This window comes from Macrosteles quadrilineatus, unplaced genomic scaffold (assembly GCF_028750875.1).
Source record: "Macrosteles quadrilineatus isolate MER2022 unplaced genomic scaffold, UCM_ALF_1.0 Scaffold_1__1_contigs__length_201487025, whole genome shotgun sequence".
Taxonomy (NCBI): Eukaryota; Metazoa; Arthropoda; class Insecta; order Hemiptera; family Cicadellidae; genus Macrosteles; species Macrosteles quadrilineatus.
The window spans coordinates 147655897-147670753 of record NW_026542594.1 but is presented as its reverse complement, the minus strand read 5'-3'; the positions used below and the strand labels follow the sequence as shown (position 1 = coordinate 147670753).

Genomic DNA, 14857 nt, shown 5'->3' with positions numbered 1-14857 from the left:
ACCCATGTTAAATTTTTTCGAAATTTTAAATTCATTTATCGTGCATATTTGTGAGCCTATTTTTGAGCGGAGCGAGCGAAGCTCTTATACGTCGACTCTTATGCATTTCGTAATACGCAAACTCCTCCTAGACGGCTGAATCAATCGTTTTCAAATTTTGCATGGTGATAAAGACCTTATCGGTGAGTGCCAACATCTATATGGCGTTAAACAAGTCTCACAGGAATCCGCCCCACTGGGTCTCAAAGTTTCAATGTAATCCTTATGGAAGCAGTATTTGACACATAAACAAAGACATATGATCAGCTGTTGACTTTGGAATGCAGTAGATAAAGAAAAAGCTGATAGAATTATTACACATATATTAGAACAGAAACGGTATGGATCATAAATATAATCAAATGACGACACTAGCTTGAGGTCCGTGACGTAGGAAGTGGTGAAGGAAGTAGTAAAGGTGAGCAGTCTGGAATGTGGAAACAGTTTATGACGATTAGATTAAGGTATCTGCATTCCTAAATTTCTATGGGAAGGAAAGAAAACAGGTCCGCGACGTAGGAAGTGGTGAAGGAAGTAGTCAAGGCGAGCTGTCCGGAGTGTGGGAACTGTTTATGACGATTAGATTAAGGTATCTGCAATAATAAAATGCTATTGGAAGGGAAGGAAACAGGTCCACGACGTAGGAAGTGATGAAGGAAGTAGTAAACGCGAACTGTTCAGGGGATGGGATCTGTTTATGACCATTAGATAAGGGTATTTGCAAATCCTATGATGGTATGGGAAGGAAGGGAAACTGGTCCGTGTCGTAGAAAGTGGTGAAGGAAATTGTAAAGGCAAGCAGTCCGGACTGTGGGAACTGTTTGTGACGATTAGACTAAGGTATCTGCAATCCTAAAATGCTATGGGAAGGGAGGAAAACAGGTCCGCGACGTAGGAAGTGGTGAAGGAAGTAGTCAAGGCGAACTGACCGGAGTGTAGGAACTGTTTATGACGATTAGATTAAGGTATCTGCAATCCTAAAATGCTATGGGAAAGGAGGGAAACAGGTCCGCGACGTAGGAGTGGTGAAGGAAATATTAAAGGCGAGCTGTCTGGAGTGTGGAAATTGTTTATGACGATTAGAGTAAGGTATCTGCAATATTAAAATGCAAAGGAAAAGGAAAGAAACAGGTCCGCGATGTAGGAAGTGGTGAAGGAAGTAGTCAAGGCGAGCTGTCCGGAGTGTACGATCTGTTCAAGACGATTAGATTAAGGTATCTACAATCCTAAGATGCTATGGGAAGGGAGGAAAACAGGTCCGCGATATAGGAAGTGGTGAAGGAAGTAGTAAAGGCGAGCAGTCTGGAGTGTGGGATCTTTTTATGACGATTAGATTAAAGGATCTGCAATCCTAAAATGCTATGGGAAGAAAGGAAAATAGGTCCAAGACGTAGGAAGTGGTGAAGGAAGTAGTCAATGTGAGCATAGTGTGAGAACTGTCTGTGGCAGTTAGATTAATGTATCTTCAATCCTAAAATGCTATGAGAAGCGAAGGAAACAGGTCTATGACGTAGGAAATGGTGAATGGGAAGTAGTAAGGCTAACAGTGGAGAGTGTGGAACTGTCTTTGGCAATTACATTAATGTATTTGCAATCCTAAAATACTATGGGAACAGAGGAAAACAGGTCCACGACATAGGGGGTGGTGAAAGAAATAGTAAAGGTGAGCAGTGTTGAGTGTGGGAATGGATTAATGTATCTGCAATGCGAAAATGCTTTTGGAAGAGACTGTAGACTGTAGGTTAAAATGATTACGAAGCACGAATCGATACATATTTTCGATACATGCAATCATTTGAAATCGAAATTTACAACAAATTTACAACAGCTGATTTGTACTCCATAGAGGCTAAAAACTATTTTTACTCCCAAAAGAGTAAAAATGCTACTTTAGACCCGCAACGCATGCATTAAAAAAGACTGTTTTTACTGCAGTACGACAAAAACAATATTAAAATCCATGTTTTAGCCCCTGAGCTGTATAATAACTAAAAATAGGCTTTACCTTCGTCACTGCAGCTCAAATTCTTGTGGTGTAACTATGTTACGGCCGTTTCGGCATTATAATGCCATCGTCAGACTACAAAAACACAAACTCGGCTGAAGTAGCGTCGTTGAAGTTTAAACACGTAACACATACGAACAATACTATACATTTAAAATATTTACAAAAACCGAACAGGCCTGTCGTACTAACGGGAACATGTCACCCGTTAGTACGACAGGCCTGTTCGGTTTTTGTAAATATTTTAAATGTATAGTATTGTTCGTATGTGTTACGTGTTTAAAGTTCAACGACGCTACTTCAGCCGAGTTTGTGTTTTTGTAGTCTGACGATGGCATTATAATGCCGAAACGGCCGTAACATAGTTACACCACAAGAATTTGAGCTGCAGTGACGAAGGTAAAGCCTATTTTTAGTTTAAAAACAATATAATATGAACCCTTGATGGCTCCGCTCAATTTTGTGGATGCCTCTGCGAACGCCACCTAGTAATTTATAAAGACACTCTGCACATCTACAGGTAAATATCTTTCATTTGGTACCAACCGCATGTAATTCGGTCCAGTAGTAAGGTCAGGCTTATGGCAACCATACAAAATAGGTATTTTAAGCCAAGTATGAATGGAGATGAGTGTAGTGGCGCGATCTAGTAGCCTTGTTAGTGACTAAGGCCGACATATTCCTTAGACACAGCTGTTAATTAATAGCCCAAACAGCTAATGGCAACTAAGGGCAACCTACAGTTTATAGTGGAATCTGAACCACATTTTTTCCTTGGTATTAACGAATCCCATGTAGCAAGCAATGTATATAATACGTAAATATTCGGGATTAAGGTATAACCAACGTATATGTATTAATGATACAGATAATATACATATTATATACCAATATGAAAATACGGTTTCATCCAAAATAATTTTTGCATAAAATACTGTAAAATGAAGAAACAAAGTGTAAATTTTCACCTAAATGTTGTTTTGAGGGCATAAATTAACTTTCGAGAATGCAGTAAAATAAGTAAAGGTATTGATGATACAGATAATATATGTATTTTATATCAATAGAAAAATACGAAAAAAAAATGTAGTGTTGTATTTATTTCCCTGCATTTTTTCAAAATCCTGTGTAAAATGTATTTGTAACACATACTGTACTATAATATTCATAGATGATGAACAAAATATTCTACCGCGCGAGATACCCAAGTCTCTGAGTTTTCTTAGGTTCGACGATGTTCGCTGATGCATTATGGGAGCAAAACACCGGGGGTCAGCATCCGATCCGCCACCGCCATATTGTTTGTCTTAATGTCTTTGTCTCACAACTTAACAAACAACAAACGTTGTCCTTGTGGCTGTGTTTAGACTAGAGCATCTACTTCTGATTTTCAATATTTTCAGTGTTACACGTGAAGAATTCGTTGTTTTGTTATTATTTACTTATTAATTAGGTCTATTAGTTACTTTTTACTTTATATTCTTTAAGATTTGCGTTACATCTTCGACTTTTTAACTTCAGTGGCGATTCGACTAACTTGAGTTGGTAAGTTACACAAATTATTATCGTTATTGTAAGTTATTAAGAGATTTAGCATATGTTTTGTTAATAACTTGAATGGTGGTAATCTAATTTAAATACTTTATAGGCCCTAAGTGGAAATAGGTTACAAATTAAGTTAGCCTTCCTAACCCCTTAAATACTCTACGGATGGAGGCTCTTTAGGGAAAAATTAGTTGTATGTAGTTTACAAAACTAAGGAAGCCAAATTCAGGAGATAACCTAGACCTAATTCATTGCAATATGTCCTTGGTCTGAACTAATTTAGCTTGGAGACAAGCTAGGCCTAGGTCTACTTACCAAATACCGTAGCTAAACTTATGCCTAAGTTACTTAGAACCTGTCATAAGTTAGCCTAGGCCTAACTTACAGTTAAGACTAAAAATGATGTTAGGGCCTAATTGGTAAGTTTATGTTAAAATTCAGGCCTAGTCTTGTAGGCAGATGAATATTTTAAGACCAGAAGGGGGTAACTTAACTTACAGTTCCGAAGAGAACCTGTGATCTGTGAACAGATGGATGACTTAATGATAAATATCTTTGGTTAGTTAAATTAAATGTTTATTCTTCTTCCCAATGTAAACATCAAATTGACCTGTGATTTGTTTTGCCTACGTTTCTATCGATATTAACTAGCCTATAAGCATATTTAACCACAAACAAAATATAGGTAGCCTGAGACGGTAACTTACTTGCAAAATATAGCCTAACCTATTTAATGAAAAAGCAACAAAAGAAAACATAAAGTTAGCCTCTTAGGCCTATAACTTAATGGATAAGCTAACTGGGAAAATTAAAGTCAATGCAATATTAAAGTTAACTAACTTAGGCCTAAACTTAGGCCTAGGCCTATGTTAATATTTATAAAAATATTGATAAATCGTTATTGATCTGATAACTTAATAAGATCGCAGGTTCTCTGCGGAACTGTAACCCCAGAAGGCTGCAGCTTTATAATTAGGCCTAAAAAAAAATACGTCCTTCAAAACTATTGAAAGGACATGTCAAACAAATAACTTAAGGTGCCGCATTTGCGATCAGTAGGTTATGGTTAGGTTAGGTTTAGCTACCGGTATGTTTTTTTTTGTTTACGATTAACTTACATTAGGTCTAACTTATGAAACAACATCGCAGCTACCTACGTTTAGTAATAAACTTGAACGAAAGTTTGCATAAGTCAAGAGTAATTTTTATCAAGGCTTGGCACATAATAGCCTAGGGCACGATTTATTTATAGATGGCACTTTGAAGGGTAACAACGCTATCAAAATGTATATCAAATATGCCTATGACATCACAGCTGTCTTTCTAAGGTCTAGGGATGAAAGTTTTAACTTACCCAGTACCGCGGTTAAAAATGGGCCCTGGTCCAGGGGCGCAAGAGTTTTTTTTGTTTTGTTGGGTGCGCTAGTAACAGACACTAATTGGAAAATATCTGAAACCTCCTCACTTCGTCTTCCACTCATGACTAGCTAATGACGAGCCTATTGTACTTGTTGTATTTAATGGCAATAAAGACTTTGACTTTGATGACTCATCACTGCCACTGTTTGCATATTAGGCCTATCATTAACTATACTTTTGTAGGCTATTTGTTATGTCCTTTTTTCATTATACTCAATGTCAGTTGCTTTTGTCAAATGGCGAGAAACTTATTACAGTATCAATTTGTTAGCAAGTAAAGATACTGGCCGTGTTTTTGCTTATGATTTTATTTACGTTTGAAGAATGTTATTTTACGTTGTAATATCACACCCTTTTTCTGTGAAATTAGCAAAAAACCAAGTGGCAGTGAGTTTAGAAAGAGGGCGACATAAAAGATTCGTACGGTAAAAGTGTTACAAAAAGTTCCTAAAATAAGTAGCCTAGTTTTTACGGTCATTAAAATCATTTAGGCCTAAATGATGATGTGTACAGATAGTGATGTAGGTAAATCTGAAAATGAACTTTTTGATGATGTTAAGTTATTGACGAGTTGGCCGAAAAAAAATGTAGAAAAAACCAGCCATTTTACGGTATTGACTTTTTGGAGTTTTAAATGTTTGCAATTATAACTTATATAAATTAAAGCTATGTTTTAATTCACACTTTTTTACAACTAAACCAATTTTACTTTTAAGAACGCACCATTGGAAATATAGGCTAAGTGTGTACGGTATGTAAGTAACAGTTAAACTTTAATTGATGGTTTACGTTTTTAGTTACTAAGCGGGTAATTCAATTAACAATCAAAAGTAAACACAATGAGTCTTCTTATATTTGTTAGGCCTATATTGCAGATGCGCGAGCAACTCATAAAATGTCTATATTCATTTTATAATTAAAATCAATGTCGGCAGGGTGGGGGGGGGGGGCTATGAGCGCAACTATGACTTGGGCCCATAGCGTATCACATAACTGACCGCGGGCCTGAACTTACCCCCGAGTGTAGATATAACTTAACCTAAAAATACAGAGGAGTGTGACGGCTGGGACTGAACCTGCTAAGGGGAAAACTTAAGCATTGAACTCACAGTCAACTGTGTATAAAATATAATTTGCCCGTTGATTTTCAGTGGCGTAACAGAAGGGCCCGCAATGCGGGGTGCCCGGGAGCTGGGGGGGGGGGGGGGGTGGGCAGAGAGACCCACTAATTTGTTTAGGGTACCACTCTGTTTATGATTAATCTGTTTGATCATTGTATCGGTGGTCCTAAAATAGCTCTGGGGGGAGGGGGAGGGTGATTCACTATGTTGAATCGGTGGTCTAAAATTCACTCATAAGAGGGGGGCCCAAAAAATAAGTTTACAGGGAGGCCCGTAAAGATTTGTTACGCCGCTGTTGATTTTGTTGTGCTAAATAATGTTTGGAATCTCGAATGTTTCTTTTTCTAAATGCTGGGCCCAAATACACTACTTTACTTCTTTGCATTTGCCCGATTTCGAGCAACATGTAGGCTAGGCCTACACTAGTTTATTATAAATGAAGGTCCTATAATCTAAGCTTCTTACAAACAGATTTGTAAACTTAAACTTTTCTGCCATCCTTGTTGAAAATAATAACATACCGTACTTTTAAACAAAAAAGCTTTTTATAAAACACCAGACTTGTTAAACTAATATAATAGTAATAGAGGTTGAAGAGTTAAGCATTTTTATAATGTGTATCAGGTCAGTTATCTTCGCACGGTTGGCGGGGCCAGTGTTGAGGACTCAACAAGACGGATCCTTGTAAGACTATTCAAAAATGAGCTTGCGAGAGAATTTAGTTGGGAAGGAAGAGGACGAAAGAAGTGGAGTCTGCAGAACTCTGCATTGGTGCAGTTGATTTGCCGTAAGTTTTTAACATTGGTTTTACTTTTATTTATTCTTTCAATGATAGGCCTATATTTGACATTTATTTATTTTTCTATAAAGTCAACTCAACCAAAGTAAGTAATTGATTTTTTAACCCTGTTTTTACCATCATAAGTTTTATTATTTAACTAATAATTGGTATGTACATATACGTCATACAGTAGCCTACATTTACTTCATACCCCCACTTGAAAATGCCATTCTGGCGAAACATCTTGTTATTCTTTACATACATTTTTAGCAGTATGGCGTAAAGTTACATAACAATTATTAGTCAATAAAAAGGTTCAGGGGCTAGATCAATGGATTTTAATTATATTAATTTATCATCTTATAATTAATTATCATATAGGCTATATGATATTAATTTATGATGTTACACACATTTTTGTCTGTAGAATGTACCGTACCTATCCTTTTTTTTCTGCACTGTACTCTTTAAACCTCTTCAATACTTTGATTTCTTGATTGCAACTTGTTAGTTTAGCTCAAAAAGAAACGATTTTGCTTAACACGTTCAGTGCGGCAGGCATTCCAACAGGCGCTCGCCAGTGGCGGCAAAGCCCCGGCGCGGTGCCGTACCAACAGAAAACGCAATTGGCATTCAAATATTTCAATCTGACGAAAAACAAAAGAGCAGCGGCGATTGTACTACGTTACCCCGAGATTGAACGTAGTTCCCTAAAACACCCAAAGGTAGCAGCACTGCCTGGATCAGTAGTCAGTGGCTTTGTAATATGGCTTGAAGAGAGAAAATCCCCAAAACCGGTACAAAAGCATTGTCAGACGGGATTTTACGGGAAATTTTAGTACCAACCTACAACAAAATAAAGCTTACATTCTAAGCTACGGGCTAGCAACGATTTTAACGTTCCCCGGCAATGGCTGAGCGCATACTGAACTAATGTAGTGGGGGTTGCGCAACTACATCAATTGATGTAGGCCGCTCGTGTCGCGACTACATCAATTGATGTAGTCAGCGCTAAACGTGTTAAAAAAATGTTAAAAATGAAAACGTTAAAAATGAATTAATCTAAGTTTTGCCATCAAGAAAACAAAGGATTGATTACCAAAAGATATGTTGCTCTAAGCGTGAATCTTGTGCGTACCCTAATATTACCTTATACACAGGAATACAGACATTGACACAAGTGTGAATTTTGTTTCAGGTGTAGTTCGTCAACAACACCCGTCCTCATTCGATCTCACAACGTTTGAGAAAAAAACCAGCGAATGGTTACGCCAAGCAGGAACAAGGATTTATGTCTAAAATAAAAATTTAGGCCTACCGCAGATGATCAATTAAATAGTTTTTTCTTGACATTTCTTCATTGTTTCATTTATATGTTCCTTTAAAAAGTGTGTTAATAAACAACAGAAACAATTTTATAAAAACAACTTTTATACTTGAATGTATTAGGGTACTTGTGATTACATCTGAACAAATATTTTTACTCATTTTTTGTATTTTTGTGCATTTATTTTTTGTTTTTTTATTGTGCAAGTATTTTTTGTGCACAATTTAGAATAGGTCTAAAAAGTTACTACAAAATCTATTATTATTTGTTGAGCCTAGCCTTCTTGTTTTCTCACATTAAATAAACAACAGGGAAAATGGAAAACTAAAAAAAACAACATTTTCATGTAAGAATAAGATTCAGTTAAAAAAACTAGAAATTATTCATCAGTTGTGAGAAGTGAGTTAGTATTTTTTTTATACTTTCAGTTGTTATAATCATACTGTATTATTATTAATAATAGGTTATTTTTCTAAACTATTTCAACTTAAACATTCAAGCTAGTTATTACTATTAATTATTATCAGCTGAATAATGCTTGGTAATATAAACACTAATATAATAATTAACATATTATTATTTACTTTTTTATGCAAATAAATGCACTATCCAAAATGCTTGTTAAGTGGTACCTATTCTCAACAAGGTAATTTAATAAGTTTTTCTCAAATAATCTTCAATGTACGATAATTAAAAAAATTTAAAGCTGTCTTGGTCTAATATTTGTTTAGGTAGTTGCCATATTCTTTATCTTCCTTACTTCATTAAAACACATATTCTTTAAAGGTAAAATTGTTTGTTTTTTTTGTGGCTGCTACCATTGTTAAGGAAGTCTACAAAAATTGCATAATTCTCTCATTCTTTGGTTTGATTATGATATGAAAATAAATGCTGATAGCTAGCCTACACCAACAATATAACATTACATTTTGCATACTGTATTGTAATGATGTAGTAACTGTAATAGGTGCTCTTTCCCCTTCTAGACTTTCACTAGGGCCCCTCTGGTTCACCTTAGGAGCTTTGGATGTGATCGGCCTGCTTCAGATGAAACTACTGAACAGCAGTAGGTTGTCCCTAAACTAGATCAATTAGGTATTTACCTGACAAATCACAAAACACATATTTCTAATGAAGACTTAAAATATTGTTTTACCATCATACAACACACCAACCCTCATGACACATAGTTCACCTCCCATAACAAATGCCTTCAAAGAAAACTGTTAGTAAAAATCAATGTATATAATTTTATATATTGATTTTTATGACAATTGTATTTTGAGCCACTTTTTATTAATATGGCATCAAATATGTATCATCTATGTATAAAATATGTATTTTATACATTTAAGGTATGCATCAATTTCTATCAAAATTTACAGATTATATACAGATGTATAATATGTATCATATCTGTAGTTGGATCCTTATACAATATGCAAATAATACATATTTAGGTGGGACATATTTACAGATACAATCTGTATTGTATACATTTCTATACAGATTGTATACAAAAGCTATACCATGCCGGTAGGTAAATTATATGTATTATATACATATTTGTGCTACTTGGGATTGGTCTAATTATCAGGATAGTACTGTGGATAGTCGTAGTACTCACTAGTTCGGACGTTAATCCACACCAGGGAGTAAACATTGCTCTCGTTTGCAGCAAGTGCCACTTTGCCCACCAGTTACACAAATAACTATTTCTATCCATCCAGCTGTTTTAGTTCAAACTAATTATATTGCACTGAAACAAACCCAAGACTGCTCTAAAAATAAATTAGATTATCAAGTATTATAAAATTATATATTTAAATAATCTGTCATTCCCTTACCAAATAAATGAATGTATCGATTATTATATTATTACACATAGTATGTATAAGTTAACCCTACGTATGTCATTTAATTTAATCCAGATGCTGTATTTGTGTCACAAACGGTGAATGTTTACAGCTGTTACGTTAAGCAAATAGTATTATACCAAAAGCTAGTCTAGAGCACTGAGCTAAAATTATAACTAGAGTGATAGCGTCGGCTGCTAGACTTTAAGAAAATTTAAACTTAATTTCTAGAAAACTGAAACCCTAAACTAAAATTATGGCTTTGCCATTCCTTAGTTCTCTAAATTATCTTTCTTTCAACACAAAAACTATGAAAATCCGTTAAGTGATTGATTCAGAATCGTGAAATAAAAAAACACTGTCACCCTTTAATATACATATATTTTAATATTGTATATATATATGATATGATTTTCTGTACAAAGATGAAGGAAACAGCTGATACTTTACTCAATAACACCAAGATGATAATCATTATCATCATGAGATTGGGACCCATCAAGGTGCTTATTTTAAGTATTGTTTTACCTAATTGTTTCAGGCAGTCTTGAGGCGATTACAATGAGTGAACACATTGTTGAACATATTGCTCACGAGCTTAGAATGGACCCCTTGTCTCTTAGGATGAAAAATGTTGATCCACAATATGTAAAATCTGTGGACAAGATGGTTTCACTGGTCAAAGAGAAATCAGACTTTGAAAACAGGAAAATATATGTTGAAGACTTCAATAAGGTGTCAAGAAAAGTTTATTATTCAGTGTGTTGTTTTACTTTTTCCCCATACATATGGAGAAAGTGTTGTTTTCATCAAAATTTTGGAGTTTGAGTTTTGGGTGGATATATTAGTTTTGGGCCCCCCTGAATCCAAAAAAGTAGTTTTCAAAGTAATGTCTGTCTGTCTGTGTGTGTGTGTGTGTCCTTGTGTCTGTTTTTGTGTGGATGTGGATAGAGCTACAGACCACGCTTGTTATCTGATTTTGATGAAATTTGGTATGTGGGTACTATCCTACTATTCATGGTATCCCCGGGTGTTTTTTCATTTTTTTGAAATTTTGATTTTTAACCCTTCCCGGACGGGCGAAATCATGACATAGGAAGGGAAAAATGTAGAGGAAAAAATAAAAATTAATTTTCCTTATTTGTGTTTTTTATACAAGTATACATAAAATAAACACAGTGGAACACTTCATACTGTCAAAATAATTGTTTACTCGTTTTTAACTTAGCGGATATATCCGCTACCCGTCCGCGGATGAGTATAAATGCAGCGGTTATATCCGCCACCCGTCTTTGAAGATATGACCATGACAACGTTAGGCAATAAATAAAGAACAATAAATAAAGACAACGTAGTGTTGAGCGTGACACGTCGAGGGGGGAGCGTAGGAGTGGTGGTAGGTGCGCGGGAGGGGGGAGGGGAGCAGGAGAGGGTTCGGCAGGGGGGAGTGCAGGGGAGAGCACCTGCCAGTCTGTCTGAAGAGATGGCGGATATAACCGCTTCCCATCCGGAACATCAAAAGCCGTAAGCCGATATATCCGTCACCCGTCCGGGAAGGGTTAAGAGTGATTTTTTCATAAAACCCCATAAAATAACAGAAAATCTAATTTTTTCTTAAATGGCCCAAAAGTTTATGGTTCAATTTAGTATGTTATACTCATTTTCACTCTTAACAAAATGGTACATCTCCCATTGTAAAAATTACAGTTCAAAATTATTATAAATTGTATGATTTTCCCATTAAACCATATAATAACGGAAAATCGGATTTTTGACAGCTTGAATGATTTTGATTAAAATTTAGTATGTTACAGTCCTTTGTAGTTGTAGTTCTAAATAAAATAGTAAAATTACCTCAATTGCTGTAAAAATTCCGGTTCAAAAGCTATTGTATAACTTTTGTGATTTTCTCCATGTAACATCATATAGTTAACCCTAACCGCTAGCTAACCCACGATAAAGGTTGTTGACAAGCCAATGGGAGAAAGTACATTGTATGTATGCATTGTATGTTTCAGATTGTTGATACTGTTTATTGTCTTGTTTGTTGTCTAACCCAACCCAAATTAAAAGTAGGCCTACCTTAAGACACTTTTTAACACGTTCGCTGCGGGTGGGTCAGTACTGACCCATGGCGATCCCATCGCTCACGCGGCCGGGTCAGTACTGACCCATACTGCAGTGCATCAATCTATTGCTCAGTGCGAGCCTAGCGTCAGTCGAAGGTGGACCTATACCACGTTAGCGTGTAGTGTGTGACTTGCTTTGTTTGCCGTTGAGTTGGTACCCGCGTCTCGCTCCCGCCGAGGCGGCTGGGTCGGTACTGACCCACGTTACTGTGAACACCCCTAGATGTGCTACTATTGTGTGCTTTATGACGTCATATTCAATTTCAATTAACTTTTAAACTATTTTATTTCAATAATGTTAACATTTCAAAACTTTAATATCTTTCATCTTTGTTAAATATTTAATTTTTTTTACTCCGGTTCTTGATGGGTCAGCACTGACCCATATATATATGACCTCACATTATGAAGTCATAATCAATTCCAATCAATTGATATACTATTTTATGTTGATTATTTTATGATAATGACTACATATATCTTTAGAACATATATTTTTAGTGACATATATAATGTATTCAGTGACATTTCAATTTTTTCTGACTCTGGCTCCTGATGGGTCAGTACTGACCCATTAATATGACGTCACTTTTTGACGTCATATTCACTTCCGATCGTATTATATAATATTGTATTTCAATAAGGACACAAGAAGGAATGTTATACAACAATAAAAGTTTTTAGCAATACGATTTGATTTTATAATTTCCTTTAGCAGTGAACGTGTTAACCAGCTGTTATACTACAAAACAAGCTCACATTTTGGTTGTTATTTCATTGTCTGTTATTTCATTGCCAATTTACCTTATGTTTTGTTGTATCACATCACAATGTAACGAATTGATGTACAATCCTTGTTGGATGATAAGATCACGATGACTTTTTTAAGCCATCTAGAAGTTTTAGTGATCGTGTGTCCTGTCTCAAAGATTTAAGTGATTGCTAATTAATTGTTAATGAAGTGTTTCTTTCTGGTTTACAAAATATCTTTTGTTGACTAAGATCTGCATAAAAAGAATTTTTGCCATTGTTAATTAGAAGGGGCATATTTTAATAACAAGTAATTACATCAACCTAATTGCATACCTTATTGGTTTTTAGAAAAATGTATGGAAGAAGAGAGGAATAAGCTTAGTGCCTATGAAATTCTCCTTAGCCTCTTTAGGGACATTCCATGCTATGGTCAGTATCTACAGAAATGATGGCACAGTCGCTGTTACTCATGCTGGTGTAGAGATGGGGCAAGGAATCAACACCAAGGTACAACGGTACAACTAACTGGAGTCTATAACCTTAAATTATTGACAGAGATTTAGTATTACTAGGGTAACTAAATCGCTAATAATAATAAAAGTGTTAGTAATAAATTTGTGTGTGTTCTTTAAACACTAAAAATGAATTATTGATCTGACACGAGCCTCCCAAACTAAGTAAGGTCCTGAGTAAATAAAGTAGGTTATAAAAGTTCCATGGAACTAGATCTATACCAGTAGTTGGTGTAAGGAATAACCAAATGTATTCCTGGGAGTGGGAATTCAGAACATTGTTGTCAAAATATAATCACTTAAAATGACTTAAAACTTAAGAAATTGGTATCATGTCATTACTTTTAATACATACAGGGTAGCTGAAAAGTTACTTGCAGCACCGCCCCCCCCCCCCCTTAACATTTTAAGCTTTTGAGATATTTGAAATCGGTTTGCGGCAAAACCTTCTAAGATATAAGGACTACAATAATTAATGGTTAATTTTGAAAATCTTGCCCTTAGGAGTAGTGGGGGTAGGGGGCAGCTCAAAATTTTCAAATAGCAAGTATAGTCGAGTCTATGGTATCGTTTTACACGTCTTGACGAAACTAAACAATTGACATAAAGAAAACCAAAATCGGACAAAAACTCGCCTATACTTGCTGCAATTTGAAAATTTAGAGCTATCGCCTATCCCTGCTAAAACTTAACTGAATTTCTCAAAAATATTTGTTAGTGTGCACCTACATTCATCCAAGAACCTGTATTTTAAATTCCAATGGATCTATTCTGTGTATTGCATCTGAAAAATGTATGCCAATTATACCATATACAATAAAAAAATACCATTGATGAGGGTAATTAAAAGACCATTTGATTTTAGCTTTCAGATCAATACAAAATTAAAGTAATAAACATTTTGACAACAATTTTAAGTCATGTTTTATTGATAGTTGATTGATATCATGAAATATAATCTGGTACTCATCCCTTCTCATTGTCTCTCAGCTGATCCAGTGAATAGATTTGGTCGTTCAGTTTATAAAACCAAATAAATTATCAAACATTCAAATTAAAAACATAACTGTAAACAATCCTACATTGACAGTTCTCATTGAATATCACATCTTTTTGTTGCTGCTTGGTTCAGATTAGCTGTTTTCATACTGAAAAAAATAGTGCTGCTCCCCGTTAGTAAACCTGTTAACTTTTTAATGCTATTGCATATCATAGACACAACTTAAATAGTTGAAAGAGCTGACTACATTCTTTAATTCCTTTTAAGAATACTAAAGGTTAACATGGGGGAATAAAGAGCCACTGAAGCGGAGCCTGAAAGGGTTTTTGAGATAAGAATATGCCTATATGTTAATCGGGAATGTGAGCTA

General features: G+C 35.3%; 2 protein-coding genes and 1 long non-coding RNA gene across 3 annotated transcripts in view; all 3 read left to right on the top strand.

Annotated features, from left to right (window-relative positions):
• LOC128986901 (uncharacterized) overlaps nt 1-14857 on the top strand; it is a 126569-nt gene that overhangs the window by 31132 nt on the left and 80580 nt on the right. The gene's annotated exons all lie outside the window — the stretch shown is intronic.
• The window catches only part of LOC128986916 (aldehyde oxidase 2-like), a 33387-nt gene that overhangs the window by 14786 nt on the left and 3744 nt on the right, over nt 1-14857 (top strand). The window contains exons 5-6 of the mRNA XM_054407530.1: nt 10635-10828; nt 13324-13482. Coding sequence (XP_054263505.1) covers nt 10635-10828; nt 13324-13482 — 353 coding nt within the window. The remainder of the gene's footprint in view (nt 1-10634; nt 10829-13323; nt 13483-14857) is intronic.
• On the top strand, nt 3385-8472 carry LOC128986926 (uncharacterized). The gene is made up of 3 exons (XR_008490174.1): nt 3385-3589; nt 6754-6916; nt 8109-8472. It is a non-coding gene; the product is annotated as an uncharacterized LOC128986926 (long non-coding RNA).